Here is a 24,534-nt window from a genome sequence, read left to right as displayed (position 1 = left end):
ATCCTGAAGCCCAGGAGGCCAACCAAGTGCAAGTAAACGGATCAACATCTGTGGCCAGTTTTTTTCAGATCTGCTATAAGTCAGAGTCAGAGAGTCAGAGTTTCTTTATTGTCATTCGCACCTCATGTGGTACATGTGGTGGAGCGAAATTATGTACACAGGGTCCCAGTTACATCCGACAATAAAATGTATAAGAAAAACAGTAATAACATCTAAGATATAACCAAGAAAAACATCAACTTCAACATCAATCAAGACGGACCATCACAAGAGATCCTTCCCGCCCACAACCATCAACATCTAGAACAACTCTTTTATGAAACAAGGAAAATGAGCTACAACAACATTTAATTTCCCTCTGGGATTAATAAAGTATTTTTGAATTGAAAAATTAGGGATGCACGATATTGGATTTTTGGCCGATATCCGATATGCCGATATGTTAAAACTTATTTGGCCGATAACTGATACCAGTACCGATAATTTTCCCCTAGACCTACTTACAGAGACTTCATAGCTTTCTCTGCTGTGGAATTAAAATACTACATTATTCTGCATGGCCTTTGTCAGTTTGGCCTGCTACCAAATGAAGATGCCAAAAAGGGGGCTGAAAATGATGCAACACTTCAACTTGGATTATGTTTAATGTTAAATTTATTCATGACATTTACTCTCTCCAACACAATAACACTCGAACGGTGCAAATTTGTAAATTTTCACAACTCTAAACTCAACGGCAAGCGTGATGTCATCATGTGCTGGCGCTGCAGGCATCCTCGTCTCTGGGTTGTCATACAAAAACAGCGCCTTTCATATCGGTGAGTTATTTTGATGGAACGGCCGATGTCCGATATTTAACTTTATCGCTAATATCCTCCAATACCATGCCGATGATATCGTGCATCCCTATTCAAAATAATGATTTTTGTATTTATTTGGTTCAAGGAGTTAAATAGTTTTCTTCATTTTTTTTCCACAGACATAATTACCGTAGCCCTATAGAGTCATCCTTGTCAGATCTTCATCATAACTCACCTACTGTACGTTTGCTCCACAGCTTGTGACTGCGACCCGGATGGTTCGCAGAATGGAGGGATGTGCGACAGTCACAGTGACCCGTCCCTCAGCATGGTGGGAGGCCAGTGCCGCTGCAAGGCTAACGTTGAGGGCCCGCGCTGCGACAAGTGCAAGTCTGGCTTCTTTGGCCTGAGTGCGGAAAACCCTCAGGGCTGTCAGCGTAAGTGCCGACATGGATTTTGGATCATCTTAGCCTCTTCTTAGTTCCAGCAATCATCTATCAGTGCAACAATCCTCTCGTTCTTAATGAATGTGGTGTCTTTTTAACAAAACTATCAAATGTGCGTAATGTCAAACCTCCAGCTTGTCAGTGTGACCACAGAGGAACCGTGTCAGGTAGTTCTATGTGTGACCCGTTCAGTGGGGACTGCAACTGCAAGCGTCTCGTCACGGGACGCAGCTGTGACCAGTGTCTGGTAAGAAGCCACAATAAATGTTTTGGATCTCGCCTTTATAGAAGTTGGAACGTCAAAAGTGTATATTTTATTTTCCATTGCTCAGGTTCTCTGCAGTCTTCACAGGGTTTCTGTAGTGTCCTAAAACAAAACCACTTGATGTGATATAAAAAAAAAAATCATCCATCCATCATCTTTACCTGCTTCTTCCTTTTCGAGTCACTGGTGCCCATGTCCATCAGTCACTGTGCGAAAGGCGGGGTACACCCTGAACAGGCCGCAAGTCCATTACAGGGAACAACTTTTATGTTTTACCTTTTTAAGAATTTTGCTGAAGTCAGCTTCTTCTTTCAGTCAATTTAAACAAATCTACTTTATTAAAATAAAAGCAGTCCATAACAATGAATGAACCAATTTTGAGTGTTTGCAACCAAGGGAACAGTTGACAGTGCAGCTGTGTTTCGCATGATTCTTTAGGAAAACCTCAGCCTCTTTTTGTGTGCACAGCGTGCAGAATTGTAATCTGGGCCGTGCACAGTAGTCCCTCGCTACTTTGCGGTTCGTTTTTCGCAAATTCGCTCTATCGCGGTTTTTCAAAACAAGGTTGGACATGACACACAAGTGGCTGACTGATGGATGAGTCGCAGGATCCGCATGGAATTTTTATTTAAAATAAATTATTTTAAATTATTTAGCACGTGAGGTCATATCTCTGCTCTGCAGCGGAGAAGTGGGCGTGGCCAAGAGCGCTGGCACGTGGCATAGAACAGAGCAGAGAACGACTGCACATAATTTTGTTGCCCACATTGTAATTGCCTCAGTTTTGTACCTGCTTTGGCACATTATTGACTACTATCTGCAGATGTACACCTTTAAAATGGACAAGTTTTGGTATAATTATCATTTATAAGGAGAGTTGCTTGGCAGATGTCAAAACACTTCTTTGTCTAGAATTTACAGAATCTAAATTGAGGCATGTTTGAGATGAGCTCGAGACTCCGGTGACAACTCTGCCACTATTTTGAGATTTGTCACAAAGGTTTTGAAGATTTGTTGTGAGCTTCTGCGACTCACGTCAAGGAAATGGAGAACCTCTGCAAACGTTTTGAGACACCTTGGAGAATAAATGTTCCCCGACTTGTCGCCAGCAGTCACAGCCCCTGAAATACCGGGTTAAGCGCTTGGATGGAAGTGTGATCGTTAATAAAAAAAAAAACTTGTAAAACCAGAAACTTTTCTTCAGTCACTTAAAACCAAAGCTGTAGCTTGAATTAAAAAATGGAACATCTGCTCAGGCTGTTAGGTGGTGACGAGCTTCCTGGTATAATTCAACCTGTTGTCCCAAACCTGCTCAGCCAGGAATAGTATGAACAGGAATGTGAGCTCCTGTGTGGGTCTTGGCTCTAAATTTAGCTCAGGGGTTTGAGGCTTGTCCAGCTGGTGGGGTTACAGCACTCCTAACATGGTCAGATCTGGACATTATCCAAAAATGAATCCAGTTAATAAAGAATAATTCTACAATGTAAAAATAAATAAATAATATAATGCTAACTTTCTTACACTTTAGGTTATCTGTATTTGAAGGAAGTATGTCACAATAAAAACCTGCCATGTCTAAATGGACACAATAAATAAATTCAAACTTATGAATTATTATAAAGTAGTGGAGCTTAAAGTTGGGATCAGGCCCCGTTGGGTCTTAAAACACCAAGTGGCAGCCTCTTCAGGTGCTCTCCAGAAGTCCTTCAAATTTAAAGATTAGCGAAGAAGCAGGTATAGATGATGGACGGATGGATGGAGTATATTTTTTGTAATTGTTGCAAGATATCAAAAACGGCATTAACAAATGGAAAATAAACCAGATAAATTGAATTTCCTGCAAAAATACATTGTGAATGCTTATTGCAAAAGAACTGGCTGGAAAAACGGCTGAAATTAGCTAAAACCATTCTGAAATGTAGCTGAAATGGACAAACAAGCCTAAAGTAGCCGACGAAAGCAGAAAGAACTCATACTTTCTGAATTAGGATTAAATAAGCAGACATAAGCACAAATATTATGAAATTGGTTAAAAAAAGCTGAAATTAGGAAATAAATATCTGAAAAGGCAGAAAGAAGCTTAAAATACCAGAAGAAAGAGCTGCAATGAGCTAAAAAAAAAAAAGGTGGAAATAGCTGAAAAAGGTAAAATTAGCATAAAACAGCTAAATAGTAGCTAAAATAGCAGAAAAACCTGTAACTAGCAGAAATAAGCTGAAATTAGCAGAAAGAAGTTAGAAGCACAAAAATGTTGTAGTTAGCAGAAAGAATCTGAAAGGACCACAAAACAGCTGAAATTATGTGATAGTAGCAGATTTTTTTTTTTTTAAATTTGCACAAGAAAGCTGAAAGTAGCTGAAGCAGAACAAAATGTGAAAGGAGCAGTAAAAGGTTGTAAACGCATCTAAAAATTTGAAGGATGTAAAATGAGCTCGGTTCATTTGTGGCAGAAAAGGCTAAATATTTCCAAAAGCTAAAGTTGCACCAATACCAAACGTCATAGCAGAATTGTTCTGAAAGAGCCGAACGTTTTGATTCGTTGAAAGGGCACAAAAACTGTGGAACAAGAAAGATGCTGAAAAATGTACAGAAGAATAACGGATCACAATAGTGAGAATGCTTCATAAACATTCACACAACAGAAACATTGTTTATTTTGTCATTATGCTCTTGTTTAATTGACTTAAAGCCACAAGACATCAGTCAGTCTAATGATGCAGAAGGACTCAGATAGAAATGAAGTCCCTATAGCCCAAAAATAACGTTTTATTAGCTCAATGTTCTGGTATGCGTGACTCACTCGGTAATTTTAGGTGAACTCCAGTTGACGTTCCTCTCGTCCGTGATGACATGAAATGATTCAGCTGCTGGCCCTCACTGTCTGCCTGTCATCTTGTGATTACAGCCAGAACACTGGGGGCTCAGCCACGACCTGAGCGGCTGCAGAGGCTGCGAGTGCGACGTCGGCGGAGCGCTCGACAACCAGTGAGTGGCGCTGTAGCCTCACGAGTCACTTTTGTTCGTACAGCGTGCAGGTCTCTCACAGAAACATTTTTTTCCCAACATACAACTCTCAAAACAAAGTTAATGACCTGAACGGTTAACCCTATCATTTAAAAAAGTGATTTTGAATGCGTTTCTCCTTAAAACTCTCATGCACGCTCATTTTGTGAGTTTTCCTGGAAGCAGCAATGTTGTCTTTACTGTTGCACACAAGTTAGAATTACAGGCCAACGTGACATTCAGTCTCTCTCCAAGCACTTTGACATTTGGCCGTCTTCCAACGCAATGACCACCACTGAGCCACAGTAGCTATAACGGCACGGCTATTCAGAGGCAAAAGTTTAAAACTATTTGATCTTTGCAGTTCAGAACAGAACAACCAAAATCCTCCACAAAGGAACTACCGGTAGATTTAAAAGTGGTATTTTAATTTCACGTTGTGTATTCAGTTCGGTTTTCTTTACTTTCTGCCCATCTGTAAAAGCTTCTTTTGACAGAACTTGGTGACTTAATGCTTCAATGCAGAATCGAAATTTGGGACATCTGATCATTTTAATAGAAAAGACGTTTCTCAGTTCACAATTATTATTTACAATAATTCAATCAGGAATTTTTTTATTTTTTTTATTCATTCAGTTAAAATAAACAATATAAACAAAACAAATTCATCAAAAAGAAAAAAAAATGAATGGAAAAGGTGCAGAAAGAAGAAAAAATTATTATAATATCTGCCCCTTATTTAAAAAAATATAAAATAACTATAAACAAACAGCAACCTATGCTTGAACAATCTGCAAATTGAAAACAAAAACATCAGGCATCCTTCACCTGGCACCATATCTTCCCAACAACTTTACCTTAATTAATCACCTTTTTAAACATATAAATTGTTTTAGAAAATTTTTATGGCAATATCAAGGCAATTCCACAATCCTAATCCCTGAATTACAGCACAGCGCTCCTTCAGATTAGTTCTAAATGGAGGTTTTACAAACATTTCAATTCCCTTAATGTTATAATGACTCTCTTTTAAACAAATTTTACTTGAATATTTTGGGGTAATATTTTTTATGAGCTTTATACATGACTTGTAAAATACTATATTCAACCAAATCATAAAATTTTAATAATTTCAACTGATAAAATAATATATTTGTTGGGTGACCAGAGCACTTCCTGCTAATAATTCTTATAGCGCTTTTTTCTAATATGAAAATAGAATTTGTTATTGTTTTGCATGATTTTCCCCAAACTTCAATACAATAGATTAAATATGGAACAATCATTACATTATACAATATATACAAAGCTTAGTCATTCAAAAACTCTTTTACATTATAGAGTAATGCAACTGATTTAGCTATTTTTAGTCTTAAGTAATTTACATGAGATTTCCACGTCAGCTTCTCATCAATAACAACACCCCAAAATGTTATTTCATTAACTCTATGAATTTCAATATTGCCAATTTTAAATGGGACTTACTTTATTTCTATTATTAAATATCATGTAGTTTGTTTTTTCCAAATTTAATGATAACTTATTAAGTTGGAACCAAGTTTGTATTTTTTACAAATCCTGCCTGTATCATCTCAAACATCCGTTCAATATTTTCACCCGAACAAAAAAATGTGGCATCATGTGCAAATAAAACAAACTTCTAAAGCCCTGACACATCAACCAGATCGTTCACATACTAAGTAAACAACTTTAGTCCCAACATAGAGCCCTGAGGAACTCCACATCCATTAACACAAAATTCTGATCTTACCTGTACAAACTGCCTCCTTTTATTCAAACGACTGTATACCCACTGTAGTGCTAATCTTCTAATGCCATATTTATTCAGTTTTTCAAGGGGAGTGGTGTGGTCAATAGTGTCCAAGGCCTTTTTTAAATCAACAAAAACACTAACACAATACTGCTTTCAATCAGCAGTTATTAGTTCCATGAGAGCCACTGATGTTGAATTATTTGCTCTAAACCCATATTGACTATTACTTAAAATATGTTTATCTATGAAAGGAAATCATCCTAACTTTTGATCAAACTCTAAAGGATAATTTTGTAGCTTTATATGCAGTATTTGATGTCACAGGTAACATTATTTCAAGCCGTGGCTTCGTGTCAAACATGATCAGCGCATTCTCTGAATTTCAACACTCACCGATTACAAACTGCTCGTCGCAGGCTGCAGATTTTGTGTGAGAGAGTGCATCTAATAATGCTGCAGTGGAATAAAGTGCATGCTGTTTTCGTAGTTGCTCCATGGAGATCGGACAGTGCCGCTGTCGCAGTCACATGACAGGACGCCAGTGCTCGCAGGTGGAGTCTGGATATTTCTTTATGGCGTTGGATCACTTCCTTTACGAGGCTGAGTTTGCTAAAATGGAGCAGGTGAGGCTTCGTTATTTACATGTAGCGTTTATTTATAAATATGAGTTTGACTTTTTCTTTCTGCGTGTGTGTGTGTATCCTTAGGGCTGCACCTTGGAGACCAGGGAACACCAGCCGGGTCGTCCTGCCTCATGGACAGATTTAGGGTTCGCACGAGTCCCTGAAGGTGGCACTCTGGAGTTCGTTATTAATAACATACCTTACTCCACGGAATATGATTTGCTCATCCGCTACGAATCTCAGGTGTGCAGATTTACTGATAGTAAATTATAAGCTTTTATTTTTTTTATAGAATCTTCAGATATCAATAACAAGTTTAAACTGAATCGTGGCTAGGCAGCACGGTGGCGCAATTGGTACAGCTGTTGCCTCTCAGCAAGAAGGTTGCTGGTTCAAATCCCGGCCAGGGGCCTTTCTGGGTGGAGTTTGCATGTTCTCTCCGTGCAGGCGTGGGTTTTCTTCGGGTGCTCCGGTTTCCTCCCACAGACCAAAAACCTGCATGTTAGACTGATAGATCTAAATTGTCCCTAGGTGAGAGAGAGATTGAATGGTTATTTGTCTCTGTGTCCCTATGATGGACTGGAGACCTGTCCAGGGTGTCCCCTTGCCTCTTGCACATCTACTTTGTATGTTTGTATGTAACAGGTATCTCTTGTAAATGAGTCCTCGAGGCTCAATGGGAACTAACCTGTATAAATAAAGGTTGAGTGAATGAATGAAAAACAGTGATGCTGGACATGGGCACCAGTGACCCCCGCGACCCGAAAAGGAAGAAGTGGGTAAAGATGATGGATGGATGGAGTCCTGACAAACAGGATTTTTAAAGCTTATTAATAAACATTTTTATGGATGTAATATTTAAGACCTAAATTGTCTGTTTTTATCATAATATTACAAAAATCTCTCGTTGTAGTGCGCCACTGTTCTTTTTCTTGCAACACTTTGAGTTATTATACTTTTACTGGGGTCGTTTTCCTGTCATTCAGGACATCGCAAATTATTTAAGCTGACATAAATATTTTATCAAAAATTCCATCCATCCATCCATCCATCCATCATCTTTACCTGCTTCTTCCTTTCCAGATCACTGATGCCCATGTCCACCCAGCACTGTGCGAGAGACAGGGGACACCCTGGACAGGTCTCCAGTCCATCACAGGGACACATAGAGACAAACAAGACAACCATTCACTCTCTCACTCACACCTAGAGACAATTTAGAGTTACCAGTTAGCCTAACATGCATGTTTTTGGTCTGTGGGAGGAAACTGGAGTACCCGGAGAAAACCCACCATGCACGGAGAGAACATGCAAACTCCACCCAGAAAGGCCCCTGGACAGGATTTAAATCTGTGACTTTCTTGTTCAGAGACTGCAGCTCTACCAACTGCGAAACCGTGCTGCTGGCACAAGTTCCAGTTCCAGTTTCAAAAAAATGTATCTGATAATCCATCTGAGTGTCATTTGTTTTTAGAGAGATATTTTTGACTTATAATGCAAACTATGCTAAAGAAATGGGAATAATCAGTTGTAAGTTTGTTCAAATTGTTAATCTTACAGGATTTATTTACCCCAGTTCAATATGCAGCCCTTTGCTTGCATTACCTAACCTAATAAGGCAATCTGGAAACAATTTAAGATGTTTGTATCTTCCCTGCTGTCATGTCAATAGATGCCCCGAGACTGGGAGCAAGTGCGAATCACAGTGATCCGTCCAGGCCCGATTCCTACCAGCAGCCCCTGTGGAAACACCATCCCAGATGATGACGCGTTCATCGTTTCTCTACCAGCTGGAGCCAGGTCTGTGACTCACACGGACAAACCATCGCTCACACTCGTTCATATACACATTTAACACACCTGTGATTATCCACCTGAGAGCTGTCTTCATCTTCCCCAGGTTCGTGGTGCCTCCTCAGCCTGCGTGTTTGGAAAGAGGAGTGACTTACACGCTTCGCTTGGAGTTCACACGCTATCAAGATGCCAACAGTATCCTCAACGGAGGAGCCTTCGCCGTCATCCTCGTCGACTCTGTGAGATCAGTTTTGATTTAAAGTGTTTAACTTTTGAATAAACTCTTGTATTTATTTCACGCGCTGATATCGTCCTAATGTTTCATTTTACTGAACGTCTCAAGATCGCATTGATGCCGCGTCACTCCTCCATGGAGATGTTCAACGCAGGCGATACCGCCTCAAACGTCAGGAAGCAGACATATGACCGGTACCGGTGCCACGAGGGGGCAAAGAGTGTGATCCGCCCGCAAATGAGCGACACCTGTGCCAAGCTGATCAGCAGCATGTCGGCTGTTATAAACGACGGAGCTCTGTGTGAGTGAATACGGTTCATTAAAATGTTTGTACCTGTGCTATGAAGTTTAGAAGAGTTACTAACAAAACCAACAAAATGGGTTTTATTACTATTTACATTTAATCTGGATTAAATAGTTACAGAAAGATAAAGCATCATTAAATTACATTTCTATAGCCAGTAAATTAAAAAAAATATATAAATTTAGTAAATGGCTTACTCGTTTCTCTACAAAACTCTAAACTCTGTACCTGATTCATTTTAGATTATTTTAATGTGATCAGTTTTGGTAACAAGAAGAAGTGCAGCGGCTCTGGTCTTTGCTGCCGTTAAATACTTTAATCAGTAGTTTATTTTAAGCTATTTTTTAAATGAATCCAAAATGTTTTTGACTGCACATCATACATAGCCTCAGCCAAAAGTCATAACTTTAGGGCAGAATAAGTGAGGAGAAGAAAAAAGAGAATTTTTTCCTCAGTTTATAACTGGGATGGTTACAAACTTGACATCACTATAAGTGCTCTCAAATAGTGAATGTTTTAAATTCAGGAAGGTAATTTAAGTTTAATAAGTGGTAGTTATACACCTACACAAGTTATTTTATACTTCTGTTAAGCTGTGAGCTTCAATTAGCTTCTTTGTTTTTAGTGATTTGATGCATTTGTTATTATCCCCCCAGCTTGTAACTGCGACCCTCAGGGGTCCATCAGCTCCATCTGTGACGTCCGTGGAGGTCAGTGCCGCTGCAGGTCCAACGTGATCGGTCGACGCTGTGACCAGTGTTCACCGGGAACTTATGGCTTTGGACCCTCAGGCTGCATATGTGAGGAAATGTGCAAAATTTTAGGTTTAGAGACAAAACTGACACGTCTTCATGCTTTTTTACATCATTAGTATAAATTCTGATTTATGCATAGGATATTTAATGATTTACTTACATAACATGAAGCTGGTGCCCTCTACTGGTTTTTAATGAACATTTCCAAATCTGATTAAAACTCATATACCTCTTTTTACTTTAACATTCCTTACTCTCTAATACTCTCATCCCTTATACACACTTTATTTTCCTTAATTTTTCCAGCCTGTGACTGCAGCTTAGAAGGGTCTGTGACACGACTTTGTGACAAGTTTACCGGCCTGTGCCAGTGCCGCCCGGGCGCGTTTGGTCAGCGATGCGACGGGTGTCAGACGAGTTACTGGGGCTTTCCCAGTTGCCGACCCTGCCAGTGTAACGGGCACGCAGATCACTGCGACCAGAGAACTGGAGTCTGCATCAACTGCAGGGACAACACCGGAGGAGACAAGTGTGACAGGTGATGTTGCAGCACAGCTTTACGTACATCAAACCGTAACTCTGCTCATTGCTTTCATCTAGGAACAACCAGACACCATAGCTTGATGTGATGTTGTCTTTTTGTCTCTAGCTGTGAGATCAGGAAGTTTCATTGAGTCAATTGTGTTGAGCGATTAAGAGGGATTAACTTCTTTTGTCACTTCTTGTAGGTGTGCCAATGGTTACTACGGTAACCCAGTTTTGGGCATGACATCAGGCAGTCAGTGTCGTCCATGCCCCTGTCCAGATGGACCCACCAGTGGACGTCACTTTGCCACATCTTGCTACCAAGACAACCGCAACCGACAAATTATCTGCAACTGTAACCAAGGTTACACAGGTAAACCTGAGACGATCACTCCTGCTCTGCCTCTGCAGTATTACCTTGCTTCCAGTTCGACAGTCCTTGTGTTCTGTTCTAACTTTCAACATGCATTACTAAAAAAAATAAATATATGTTGGTGCACATGTATTTATTTAATGTATAGTAATTTTTAACCAGCACTCTATTATTATTAAGGTCATTTCAGTAATTAGGAGAATTCCAAAAGTTCTTAACATGCCACGGTCTGACTTCCTGTCAACAAGTATTATATTCATCAGTTGGTAGATTGTCTCATTGTAATGACAGAGAAATTGTTCTGTGGGGAGGTCCAAAGATCTGGTGCAGATCTGTGAATCGGTGGATGTAGAGTTAAAATAGTTGTTTTGAAAGATCAAGCTTTTTTTTTTTTTTAAGTTTCAGCCTTATTGTATAGCTGAGGTCCGACAGCAGAACAGTCAGCCTTGGCAGTGGAACTGGTTCAAGTGAAAACCTACAACTCCATAAACACAAGTTTGCCACTGAAGATTCTGGAGCACCCACCAGGATTGAGCCTTTGAAGCAACAATTTGCTTCAAACAATTGACAATTTGCTAAAGAGTGTCAAGAAACAAATCCCTGCTTCAGACCAGACAAATTCCTGCAACTGTACGTCATATATATTCATTTGTCAGATTCAGTTATTTATACACAATCACCAAAACTACCGTAATTTCTGGACTATAAGCTGCTACTCTTTTCAAAAGCTTTGAACCCCATGGCTTAAACAATGTTGCGGCTAATTTATGTAGGTTTTTTTTTTTTTTTTTTTTTGATGGGCTAATGAGCTCCATGCTACCAAAACATTTAGCCTTGTCACACCTAGGTGCTCACATAGCTGCCCAATACACATCTCTTTTGGGGGTTGGGTCTTCGTGACTCAATAAGACTACCTGTACAAATAAAGGTTTAAAAGAATCTGAACAAAGAAATTACCAAACAGGTCAAAGTAGACCAATGAAACGGAGAGGCCATTGAAATGGGGGGTGGGGACTTGGTTTCCTCCCAACCCCATTCTCTTGTCCCCTCCCTGTTGTTCCCCCAGGGAGTGGGGAACAAAGTTTTCATCATTTCCCCGCTCCTTGGGGGCACAACAAAGTAGTGTGTGTGTGTGTGTGGGGGGGGGGGGGGGGGGGGGGGTCGAGGATGGCCAAGGACGAATCCAAAGATTCCTGAAATGATGACGGAACGTTTATTTGGATGGGCTCCTCTGAAAAGTCTGTGGAATTCCTTGGTAAGAGTGGAGGGAAGGGCAAAGCATCAGGTTTACAAAACTTCCAGGCGAATTAAGATAAGATGGCCTGTCGAGGCCAGTCCGGGAGCCAAATTCAGATAAACAGGATTGTTTTGGAGACAGGCAGAACTTAATAATAATAATAATAATCACCATTTTATTTAAAAAGCGCCTTTCATGACACCCAAGGACACTTTACAGTAAGAACAAAGATCAACAGGAATAAATTACATAAAGAATATAAAATACATAAAGTATATAAAATACATACAGTGACATCTGTATGACATCTACCTTGAGTTTGTGTCGGTCCACTCGGTTCTGAAACGTCCAAATTACATGGCCACACCAATGGACCGTGCCTGAGAATAATCCCCGAGATCTGATCCATCCTGCCAAAAGCAATTGAGTCTGGGTGCTCGAGGCACGAACCAAACCATCACAAGGCAGTCAGCCTGACCAGGGCCAAATTTGCTGCCAACGACTTCATTGATTGTAGATAAATCAGGAACCAGCTGAATCCAAAAAGCAGGAACCAGTTATCATAAATCTAATTATATATGCATCCTTAAAATCCATGAATGACAGCAGAGATAGACACATCATAAAGTCTTCCAAGTCTTTGAGATATCCAGCTGCGTGCGTGCCAACAGGGCAAATCAGCTCGCCTAAAACCTGTCTTCTCTTCAAAGAAATGTTGTAAATTGAGTTGAGGGACCAACTGATCAAATCCAAGTCCATAGTTATGATTCGGAAGATTTGTAGAAGAGAGGCTCTAACGCAGTTTCACAGACAGGACAGAGCAAAACGAAGCGGAGAGGAGGAGAATACATCCGCCATTGTCAAGAGCAAGTGTTCAGGAAATAGGAGGAAGATGAAGATGAAGATAGCAATCAATGACTTCCTGGTAGGCTACTGTATTTTTTATTTTTTAACCAGCTGTGTTACAGGCACTGTTCAGAAAAAAATATATATACTGTACGTATCGGTGTATGTTTCGGTATGTATTTAATTAAAAGTTTAAAAAATCTTTCTGTGTAAATATCTCATGTTACAATGTGGACACTCGCAGTGCGGCCTATATACAGTATGTACAATTTTTTTTTTTTTTAGTGGGTGCAGCTTATATTAGGATGTGCTCAATAGCCTGGAAATTACGGTATGTCTGTGAAATTAAGGTTGAGTCATTTCTTCCAAAGACCTTTGAATTAAATGTGATGGTAACATCTGAAGTTTTGTTTTTAGTGATTTGCAACTTGAACAATCCGCTAAACTGTTGAAACTTGGGCATGGCTTTGTGTTTCATCAAGATCCAATATGAACTAGAGAAGGACTGAATAAAACGCATAAATAAAAGAAGATTTTAAATAGCCATCCATACTTTTTTCATAAACTTGTTGATTGTCATTTAAAAGCATCTTGATATAAAACATTAAAGCAACAACTAAATGAGTTAAATTCAGTTTTTGTTCAGTGCAGTTTTCTTGTAAGAAGCTGCAATAATTTAAAACTTGAGCACCAAATCCTTATGAGCTGAATGTTGACAATTTTACCCTAAATTATCTCAATTGAAGCCATGTGTGATTTTGTTGTCATAATATCATTTATTTGTGTGTTTTAATGTAAACATTTTCTTTTTTTTTACAAAACTCGTTTGAGTCATCTTCATTTTGCGAGTACGTAAATGTCATATGCACCAAAGCTAAACAATATTTATTGTGACTAAAACTTTAGTATTCTAACTTATGAGTGAAAACAAAGCCCACAAGTCAAATGAGATAATAATGATAATAATGATGTTTCTTTTTGGACTCTGGTGAATGATAATGGATGCACTACTGGCACAGGGATTGTTAAACGCTCCGGGGCGACCGTCTTTAAGCGTGAGTAATGGTGGTTGGCCCCCTCCCATGCCCTCCTCCCTTCCCTACAGATTTTAGAAGATGTTTTTATTTCACCAAGCCTAAACTCCTCCTCACCAGTCCTCCCCATGCATGGTGTTAGCAGCGCTGCTGTGCCACGGTGCACCCTCACATGAGACCTGGTTCAAAACTTGTTGAATCTGTTCGGTCTTTGGCTCAGTTTGAGTTTTGACTACGTCTAAACTATACAAGGTTAAAACATTTGAACCAGGTCCGAGTAAACGATCCTAAAACAAGGATCTGATCCAGAATCATTCTGTAATGGATAAAATTACAGTCTGGGTCGGCTTCTTCTTTTGGTTTTATAGAATATTTAACTGCTTATCTGTGACTGAATGATGTGGAGAGAGGTCAATATGAAGAAGGATTATATTCTCACACACACACAAAGATAAACAGGTAGCACTGACGAAGGAGCAAATTAGGTACCGACCCTCTTTGTTACGATGTAAACCATTACCCAAAGTGTATAATGGTTTTGTAGGCTCTTAAAGATGTTTTCAGTTGCATCAGTACAGGTGCCGCCTTATACAAATGGGAACACAACCCTCATACAGGCTTTCCTGTTGGTGTCTCCCTCTTGTGTTTGTTTATTCCTTTGTCTTGTTTGTCTATGGATGGATGGATGGATGGATGCATTCAATACAGTTCCCACCATCTCCCTTTATTTCTTAACCTTTTTCATACTTCTTTGGTGGCAGCACGGTGACGCAACTGGTAGAGCTGCTGCCTCTCAGCGAGCAGGTCCCTGGTTCAAACCTCGGTCCAGGGGCCTTTCTGGGTGGAGTTTGCATGTTCTCTCCGTGCATGCGTGGGTTTTCTCCGAGTGCTCCGGTTTCCTCCCACAGACCAAAAACATGCATGTTAGGCTGATTGGTAACTAAATTGTCCCTAGGTGTGAGTGAGAGAGTGAATGGTTGTTTGTCTCGTTTGTCTCTATGTGGTCCTGTGATGGACTGGAGACCCGTCCAGGGTGTACCCCGCCCCTCGCACAGTGATTGCTGGACATGGGCACCAGCGACCCCCGTGACCCAAAATGGAATAAGCGGGTAAAGATAATGGATGGATGGATACTTAGAGATTCACTTTGAATCTCCTTCCCTGTTTATCTTTCCCCCCTTTTTTCTAATATGCGTCTGTCCTCCACAACTCAGATATTCACAGCGTTTCCTCTTTTGAGCCCACATTCTGAAAACTGCTTATAATAACCAACAGGAAAACGAACATAATACAAATAAGTCTGTTGGAAACAAAAACCAGGAGTTGTTCAAATTGGTTATATTGGTTTTCAGGAGCCTCTTGCAGGTTGGTGTGAGGTGGATGACAGATGATAGCTAACTTTATGGTTCATTTAGTACGTTTATTGTTTAGAAGGATGTGGTAACAAAGCGTTATAACCAAACCCCAGTGAGTGATTATCAGTAACAAAGCTGATGCAAGTAACACCATCTGGATATGATGATGCCTTTACTGTACTTCTAGGTTTGCTCAAGTGTTAAACTAACATTTAAGTTGATCCTCAGAACATTTTAACTTGACTAGATCCACTCTTAAGGATCTTTATTACGTCGTTAAACCTGTTTGCGTTTGTTTTGTACACCTTGAAATCAATTCCCTTAGAGCATTTTCCAATTGTGCCATTGGCAGTAATTGCCATTATTGTAGCTATCTTTTAATTTTTTTTTCCCTCTTAGGTGCCCGGTGTGAGGAATGCGCCCCGGGCTATTTTGGAAATCCCTCTCAGCCAGGGGGGCGCTGCCAGCCTTGTCAGTGCAACAACAACATCGACATGTCAGACATGGACGCTTGTGACAGGCAGACTGGAGAGTGCAGGAAATGTCTTTACAACACGGAGGGTCCCAACTGTGGCATCTGCAAGAGTGGATATTTTGGGGATGCTTCCCGACGCAACTGCAGGAGTTAGTACATTTCTCAGTGAATAAAGTCAGAGAATACTCTTTTAGAAGAGCGTCATTTAAAATGTTTTTTTTTTGTTTGTTTGTTTGTTTTAGGGTGCACATGCAACTTTCTGGGTACTGAGCGCAGTCAGTGCATAGAGCGTGAGGACTGCGTGTGCCAGCGAGCCACAGGCCAGTGCCAGTGTCTGCCAAATGTTGTCGGTCTGATGTGCGACCACTGCGCCCCCAACCACTGGAACCTGGCCAGCGGAGGGGGCTGTGAAGCATGCGACTGTGATCCCAGCAACTCTGTAACATCCTCCTGTAACGAAGTAAGAAAAATATGGAACCAAACACTCTGCCTTTTAGGTTCTTTGAAATAAATACTAAAAATGTGCTGTTTCTTATGTGACAGTAAAATGTTAAAAACCATCGAGCCACACTTCAGTCCTTAATGTGGAGGTTTCTGCTGAAAACATCTATTTAAAGCCATCATACCAACCCACAAAACTGCTTTAAATATGCATTTTTATTTTATTGACAAACCAAACAAGTTGGATGTAAAATCTAAACTTTAACCTCAAGACATTAATGTAACATTAGCAGTGATAAACATCCATAAACTTTAACCTAAATTCCCTTGACACCCATCCACACACACATTTTTACAACACTCTACTGCGTCTGCAAAGTTTATCTAAATAAATCATTTTCAAGCATCTGATTGGTGCTTTAGATCGTATTTTTACACCGATGGGGCATCACTGTGTCGCCCAGCGACACTTAGTCATGTGGCTGCACATTGGTGGAATCGAACCTTCGACTCTCTTGTTTAAGGACAACTGCTCTAACCACTGAACCACAGTTGCCCATGTTAAAAGAACAAATTTATTTTTAGAAAATTTAAGTCGAATTAGAGAAATTCACATTTTGCTAAAATGCACTGTGGATGCCATGTGCTGACTGCTGAAATGTGTTGCAGCTAAAACTGAGTCGTTAGCTGATGCAAGCGGAAAACAGAGGCTAAAATCAGCATAGCGAGCTGAAATAAGCATAACCCAAGCTGAAATGATTAGGACACAAGCTAAATGGTAAAAGCAGGGGAATGGTGTGTACATTTAGCCAAACACATGCTAATATAAGAAGGTTTAAAGTAAACCAACGGACGCTATTGCTAAAATCTGACATATGCCACTTTTTGGGGGGTGAATAAATACCTTCAGTAATAAACTATACAAATCGAGCATCATTGGTGGGTATGTGTTGCCCACAGTACAGCATCAAATGATGGTGAGCTGAGGGCCGGCTGTGAAAAAGTCCGTTCAGTCCTGTTTACCAGCTACAGCCACAATGGCTGAAGCTCATGCTGAATATTTAACAGTCAACTTTGTTCTTAATTAAGTTAGTTACTTAGTGTAACCCCTTATATAAATGGTACATTCACTAAAGTTAGTCTTTTTTAATTAACCCACTTTATCTTTATTTTATTATTGTACAAATAAATAAGAAGCCCAAGTTTTTCCCCACTTAGAGAATACAGGCATGTGTATGAAGTAGCTTCAGATAGTCCTAAACATCTAACCCGCATAATGAATATCCAACGTTTTCCTCTAAGTGTGAGGAAGTACACTGCCTGGCCAAAAAAGAAGTCACCACCTGGATTTAACTAAGCAAATAGGTACGAGCCTCCTATTGGATAATTACTGCGTGGCAGATTATTTTTCAGCAGGCAACAAGTTATTTAACCCCAACTGGTGCAATGAGTTGCTTCTCATTTATTAAACAACCACGTTGAAAGACACATCGTGTGGTCGTGGAAAAGACGTCAGTCTGTTTGAGAAGGGCCAAATCATTGGCATCAAGCAGAGAAAACATCTAAGGAGATTGCAGAAGCTACTATAATTGGATTAAGAACTGTCCAACGCATTATTAAAAACTGGAAGGAGAGTGAGGACCCATCGTCTTCGAGGAAGAAATGTGGCCGGAAAAAAAATCCTGAATGATCGTGATCGGCGATCACTTAAACGTTTGGTGAAATCAAATCGAAGAAAAACAACAGTAGCACTCGGGGCTGTGTTTAATAGTGAAAGCATTTCGCACAATGTGAAGGGAACTCAAGGAATTGGGACTGAACAGCTGTGTAGCCTTAAGAAAACCACTAATCAGTGAGGCTAACTGGGGAAAAAAAAAAAACGCTTCAATTTGCTAGGGAGCATAAAGATCGGACTCTGGAGCAATGGAAGAAGGTCATGTGGTCCGATGAGTTCAGATTTACCCTGTTCCAGAGAGATGGGAGCATCAGGGTAAGAAGAGAGGCAGGTGAAGTGATGCACCCATCATGCCTAGTGTCTAGTCATCAATGCAAGATCTTGGTGACAAAATAATGCAACACTGGATGGAAATAGATCTTGTGACATTACAGAAGTTTATCAAAACAATTCAACAGCGAATGCATGCTGTAATCAAAGCTACAGGCGGTCCAACGAAATATTAGTGTGTAACTTTTTTTTTGGTGGCAACTTTTTTTTTTTGGCCAGGCAGTGTAGTTTGAGGGGAGGCTCGATGAATGGAGGTGAGGAAATATAACTTTAGAAAACAAAATGTGTTGTAGAGCTCAAATGATAACAGTTGTTCGAGAAAATGTTTTTAAGTAAAAAACAGATCAAATCTGAGGGTAAAGCATTAACTGGATGCATGTTGTATAGTTTGAATTTGTCAAAAAGCTGTTTTTGATTGTGACTCACTTGTGAACAGTGGAAGTATTCAACATAATCAGAGTCCAATACACATTTAGTATAAACTAAACTAAATTACCGTATTTTTCAGACTATAAGGCGCTTTAAGCGAAGCTAAAACTTTTTGACAGATTTTTGAGCACTGTGTACCACATAAAATCGGTTCGAGGTCAGTAAGCACAACCAGAATTAATACATAAGGCACACCAGATTATAAGGCTCACTGTTGAATTTTGAGAAAATTAAAGGATTTGAAGTGCGCCTTATAGTCCGAAAAATACGGTAAGTCTAAAAGTGAGGACAGGGTGTGCATCTATCCAAGCTTAAATGTGGAAGAAGCTGACTACAACAGAATTTTAAATCTGATACACCATATATTTTATATATTCTTCACAATATAATTTAAAAACGATAAAATGTATAAGGAATACAACCCAGTGACCCACCCCAGAGTTAGTGCTGTTTTCCTACATATCCAAAAGCTTAAGAAACAAACAACATTTTTCTTCAGATGGATTTTAAAGTGTGAATATTAAACAGTTTGAGTCTACAGAACTGATGCATTGCAGGAGTGTTTCTGTTCTCTGTTTTGCAGTTTACTGGCCAGTGTCAATGCCGTGAAGGTTTTGGAGGGAAGACCTGCACAGACTGTCAGGACAACTACTGGGGCAACCCCAGGACACAGTGCCGAGGTTGGAAACTAAACGATTTTATAAACGCAATTAAGAAACAAAGGGAATTATTAATAATAATAAAATAAAACTGTATCAGCAACTACTTCTAAACTCATTTTAGAAATACCAAATAGTGCATTTTCTGTGATTGCTGAGTTTTGCTGAGATTTGTTAAAGTTAAAACTGAGAGAAGACGAGCTAAAACAAATACAACACAAGCTAAAATTAGCAGACCAGTTGTTGTACGGTTACTCCCTTCTGCTGGGGTCACCACGGTGAGTGAACTCGCACGAAAGATTCAACGATCGTTTATCGCCGGACACCCTTCCTGACGCAAACTGGGCTTGAAACCTGCAGCCTCAGGTTTGCGAGACTGTGGTACTGGCCGCCAAGCTACCTGCCCAAGCCACCCAAAATGAGCAGAGCAGTGGAAAGCTAAAATTAGCAAAACAGTAGCTAAAATCTAAAAGTAGAAAAACGGTTAAAAAAATAGCTAAAGGTAACAGAACGGTACCTAAAAGCTAAAAGTGGCAAAACAGTAGCTAAAAGCTTAGAATTAGCACAAGAACAGAAAAATATAGCAAGTTTGCTGAAGCAGATTTAAAAAAAATAAGGAATTTAAAAGATGTGCTTCTATGTAGAAATTTTTATTTAAATAAAGATAAATGTTTTGAAAGGATTGGCAGCTCTCAACCAAGCTGAATGTTTTTATACACGAATGATTAAAATATCACAAAGTACACAAGTCACTGCTCCACTATGCCATTTCACTATATAGTTTGAACACTTGATTGTTTCTCAGTTTTTATTTCTCCCTTGATAAAACTTAAAGCTTTACTTCATGAGTTGTTACAAGGGAAGAGTGACGAGTTGAATTAAAACAAATATTAAGTAGATGACTGATATTCAACAATTTTGTTCAGGTATCAAAATGTTTTGTTTAGCTGACCAGCCAGCCACATAACAATAAATCAATTAATCGCATGATAAATGAAAATTATCGACCTCATTCTCATTTATCAGCTTTATCGTTTCTTTGTGTCTCTACTGAAGACACTGGATGACAAAAAGCTCAACTCCGGTGTTCTTCACTGACCCCTCTCTTTCTATTTTCTCTTCAAAATCCATTTTAATCGTCCAAAATCACATTTTTGGATTGTTAAAAGCAGCTAAGCTGAGAAGCTAAGCTGCAAGCTAAGCTAACAAGCCGACCTCGGGAAAAAACCTGTTTTGTCGAAGCTCCAAAATTCACGGTTGAAACTCGTGCCTTCATGTAAAAAGTTGTTTTTCTCTGCAAAAAGAAGCTGAGAACTTGTTTACTGATTTTTTTTTTTAAAGCTTTGTGTGACAAATGCTATGCTAAAGAGCTCAAACCACACTGAGCGTCCGCCATTTTGAGAACCAAAAAAAGGAAGGAGAGACAGCCCATGTCACATCAAGGGGCCTCCCTCCCATTTTTCTTAAAGAGACACGCTGCTCGCTCCCTCACTATCCATCCTTCAGTTCAAACAGTCTTATACTGCCATCAGGTGGTCGAAAAAAGGTACTACACACAAAACAAATTAACAAACATTTATTTTTAAATTTGACAATAATTACAAATTATTGTCAAATTTCAAACAATATTATCGTTTATCGCAATAATTTCTGAGACAATTAATCGCCCAGCAAAATTTGTTATCGTGACAGGCCTAGTTGTGAGGCAACGATGCTAACCACTGAGCCGTTGTGCTGCTATTCAAGCACTTAAGCTGGGATTTCAGGGGCTGTGACTGCTGGCCATTAGTTGGGGAACATTTATTCTCCAAATTGTCTCAAATCGTTTACAGAGGTTCTCCATTTCCTTGCGTGAATTGCAGCTCACAGTTTGTTGTTCAAATCTTCAAAACATTTGTGTGACAAATCTCTTCTCAAAATAGTGGCAGAGTTGTAACAGGAGTCTCGAGCTCATCTCAAACACGTCTCAGTTTAGTACACTCGAAACAAATTAACCATAATTTCTTCTTAAATCTGACAGTAATTACTAATTATTGTCAAATTTCAAACAATATTATCATTTATCGCAATAATTTCTGAGACAATTAATCGCCCAGCAAAATGTGTTATCGTGACAGGCCTAGCTCTCCCATCTGAGCACACAAATGTCAGAAGCATAAGGAGTAAATTCTGTTCTCTACTGGTTTTCCTCTCTAGCTTGCGACTGCGACTGGCGGGGGATCGAGACCTCTCAGTGCAACCGGGTGACTGGTCACTGCGTCTGCCAGCAGGGGGTGTCAGGCGTCCGCTGTGACCAGTGTGCCAGAGGCTTTGCGGGCGTGTTCCCCAACTGTCAGCCCTGTCATCAGTGCTTTGGGGACTGGGATCGAATTGTGCAGGTGCAGCTTAGATGAAAAATATTAAGTTTATCCTCATTCATCAAATGCAAAAACAGAATAGGTATGAGTTAGCCACAGTTTTTTCCTGACCAATGTTTCTCTTATAACCAGGACTTGGCAGTGCGCACCAAGGCGCTTGCAGAGCGTGCCCATGAGATTCAGACCACTGGGCTAACGGGGCCTTACGAGAAAATCTTCAAAGACTTGGAGGAGAAACTGGCACAAGCGCAGAGCATCGTGAATGCACGCAACGCCACTGCTGCAGCCATTGGCACCTTAATGGAGCTTATTGAAGATCTTAGGTACAGCTGGTTGAAGAATCTCCATTCAGTAGTAAATCTGCCCTGTGAAGGTGATATTTACATCAACCAGCAACTTCTTGTCTTATCCCAAAGGGCACAGATTGGTGAGACGACTGAGACCTTAAACCGTGTGGAAGGAGACTTGACGATTGTCCAGGACAGGAACTCCATGGCAAGCAAAGAGCTGAGTGCTCTGGAGAGGGAAGCTAAAGAACTGAACTTCACCTCAGAGCAGCTACACCATCAACTTAATGTGCTCAAAAACTCCAATTTCTTAGGTGAGACAACAAGACAAAGAAACGTGAGAATTGTTTTCTTGCTACCTGTTCTTATTCTTCTCCAAACCTAAATTCCTGACTGATCTCTAAAGGTACCTCAGCTCCACTTTGATTTAAAACAATTTGGATGTTCTTCCTTTCTCTTCAGGTGCGTATGACAGCATCCGAAGCTCCTACAACCAGTCTCGTGATGCGGGGCGACGGGCTAATGAGTCCACGACCACCAGGCCCAGCACAGTCAGCCAGTCTGCAGACACCCGCCATCGAACTGAGCGCCTCATCACTGCAAAGAAAGATGACTTTAATCGTAAAAATGCAGCAAACAAGCGTGCACTGGGAGACCTGAGCATGAAGGCACGAGGACTGGATATGAAGAAGCTCAATGAGAAGGTTGGAGTTGACACTTTAATCTTTGTAGAAGTTCAGTTGTGTTACTACACAACCAAAGACAAACGACATTAGGCTAAGGTTGAACTTTTTACGCCTTACAATAAAAAGAAAGTACCGTAATTTCCGGACTATAAGCCACTACTTTTTTCCACACGCGTTGAACACTGTGGCTTATACAACGCTGTGGCAAATTTATGGATTTTTTTATATATTTACAGTCTAATGAGCTTAATGCCGCCAAAACATTTAGCCTCGTCACACCCGGGTGCTCATATAGCTGCACAATATACGTCTCTCTTGGGGGGTGGGTCCAATCCAATGGGCGAACAATGACTTCCTGATAAGCCACTGTTTTTTTTTAACCAGCCGTTTTACAGGCACTGTTAAAAAAAACATTTACTGTAGGTATTTGTGTATGTTACGTATTTAATTAAAAGTCTAAATATTTCTGTGTAAATATCTGATGTTACAAACGTAGACACCTGTGGTTTATAGATGAGCACGGCATATATATGTACAATGTTTTTGTGGGCGTGGCTCATAGTCTGGTGCGCTCAATAGTCCGGAAATTACGGTACCTTTTTCATCTCTCCGTAAATTGTAAAATAAATTTTAAAACAATGTTTTTTGGGGACAAGGCACCTATTATTCTACACCTTGGAAGAGTGTCTACATTTCTATCTCCTTTAATGCGGCCCAAACCACAATGTCTACCCCCACAAAAGTTATATCAAACGACCGTCTCGGCCCTGTGATGTGTGCTGTTACTTTTATTGGCATTTCAAGTTACCATGGTGAAGTAATTTGCGAACAAAGACACAATATTTCAACAACTCCAGGAACTAGTTGGTGACTGCCCACTTATTATTCTACACCTGAAAAGCACATCTTTTTCAACTTTAATGTGGCCCAAACAGTAAAGTGGACCCCCACAAAAGTTATATCCAAACGACCGTCCCGGCTCTGAGATGTGTGCTGTTACTTTTATTGGCAATTGGCGTTACCATGGCGACAAATTTTGTTAATGAAAATGACAAATTTCCCATAGGAAATGAATAGAAGAAAGCTTTTCAAAGAAACTGAGTAACGTCGGGAGCCATTTTGGTTCAACATGCATTGAAGGCACCTATTATCACCTATTATTATTATTATTATTATTAATAATGAGTAAAAATTAAAATTAACATAAATTATTAATGATTCATTTTAATAATTACAAATAATAACATTAACAATTACTAATATTAATAATTGATGTTTAATATTAATTATTAATATTATTATCAAATATATTAATAGTTTATAATAATTAATAAATCAACTATATATTAATATTAATAATTAATATGATTAATTATTAATATTAATTATTAATACTACTTTGATAATAAATAGGCAGTCCCTGTCAAAGTTTCTCCAGGAACTTTCTAGTGGTTAATGAATAAACTAAATTAATCTCATTTGAAATCTTGTCTTCTAAAAGGTACAAGACAAAAGTGAATAATTGTACATTTCATTTAGTCTCAACACAGATTTTATTTTTATCACCTAGAATAACTTGAAGGCTGAAAGGCAGCTAATTAGCTACAAAATGTTGTCTTGATATTTTCCAACTTGACTGAATTTAAATCTCATTTACATGTAGGAAAGTAACTGTAGAGAAAAACAATTATTGCTTAGTTTTGGACAGTTGTAGCTAACCTGACAGAAGCATCCAGAACGTTTTCATTAGCTTTTAAGTTTCTGGTTTCTGTGACATTTCTAACAATTCACAGTGTACGATTAATTTAATTGATTAATAATTTCAT

General features: G+C 39.5%; 1 protein-coding gene across 1 annotated transcript in view; it reads left to right on the top strand.

Moving 5' to 3' along the window:
* The window catches only part of lamb2 (laminin, beta 2 (laminin S)), a 73,780-nt gene that overhangs the window by 41,784 nt on the left and 7,462 nt on the right, over positions 1 to 24,534 (top strand). Inside the window, exons 10-27 of the mRNA XM_037685029.1 lie at positions 1,058 to 1,237; positions 1,381 to 1,493; positions 4,417 to 4,496; positions 6,776 to 6,911; positions 6,996 to 7,154; positions 8,584 to 8,711; positions 8,812 to 8,944; positions 9,049 to 9,241; positions 9,901 to 10,044; positions 10,306 to 10,537; positions 10,728 to 10,897; positions 15,769 to 15,993; positions 16,087 to 16,304; positions 19,303 to 19,399; positions 21,575 to 21,756; positions 21,868 to 22,058; positions 22,152 to 22,336; positions 22,485 to 22,726. Coding sequence (XP_037540957.1) covers positions 1,058 to 1,237; positions 1,381 to 1,493; positions 4,417 to 4,496; positions 6,776 to 6,911; positions 6,996 to 7,154; positions 8,584 to 8,711; positions 8,812 to 8,944; positions 9,049 to 9,241; positions 9,901 to 10,044; positions 10,306 to 10,537; positions 10,728 to 10,897; positions 15,769 to 15,993; positions 16,087 to 16,304; positions 19,303 to 19,399; positions 21,575 to 21,756; positions 21,868 to 22,058; positions 22,152 to 22,336; positions 22,485 to 22,726 — 3,008 coding nt within the window. The remainder of the gene's footprint in view (positions 1 to 1,057; positions 1,238 to 1,380; positions 1,494 to 4,416; positions 4,497 to 6,775; positions 6,912 to 6,995; positions 7,155 to 8,583; positions 8,712 to 8,811; positions 8,945 to 9,048; positions 9,242 to 9,900; positions 10,045 to 10,305; positions 10,538 to 10,727; positions 10,898 to 15,768; positions 15,994 to 16,086; positions 16,305 to 19,302; positions 19,400 to 21,574; positions 21,757 to 21,867; positions 22,059 to 22,151; positions 22,337 to 22,484; positions 22,727 to 24,534) is intronic.

Source organism: Nematolebias whitei, chromosome 11, assembly GCF_014905685.2.
Source record: "Nematolebias whitei isolate Nwh7 chromosome 11, NemWhi1, whole genome shotgun sequence".
Lineage (NCBI taxonomy): Eukaryota > Metazoa > Chordata > Actinopteri > Cyprinodontiformes > Rivulidae > Nematolebias > Nematolebias whitei.
This window is presented reverse-complemented; position numbering and strand designations above follow the sequence as displayed.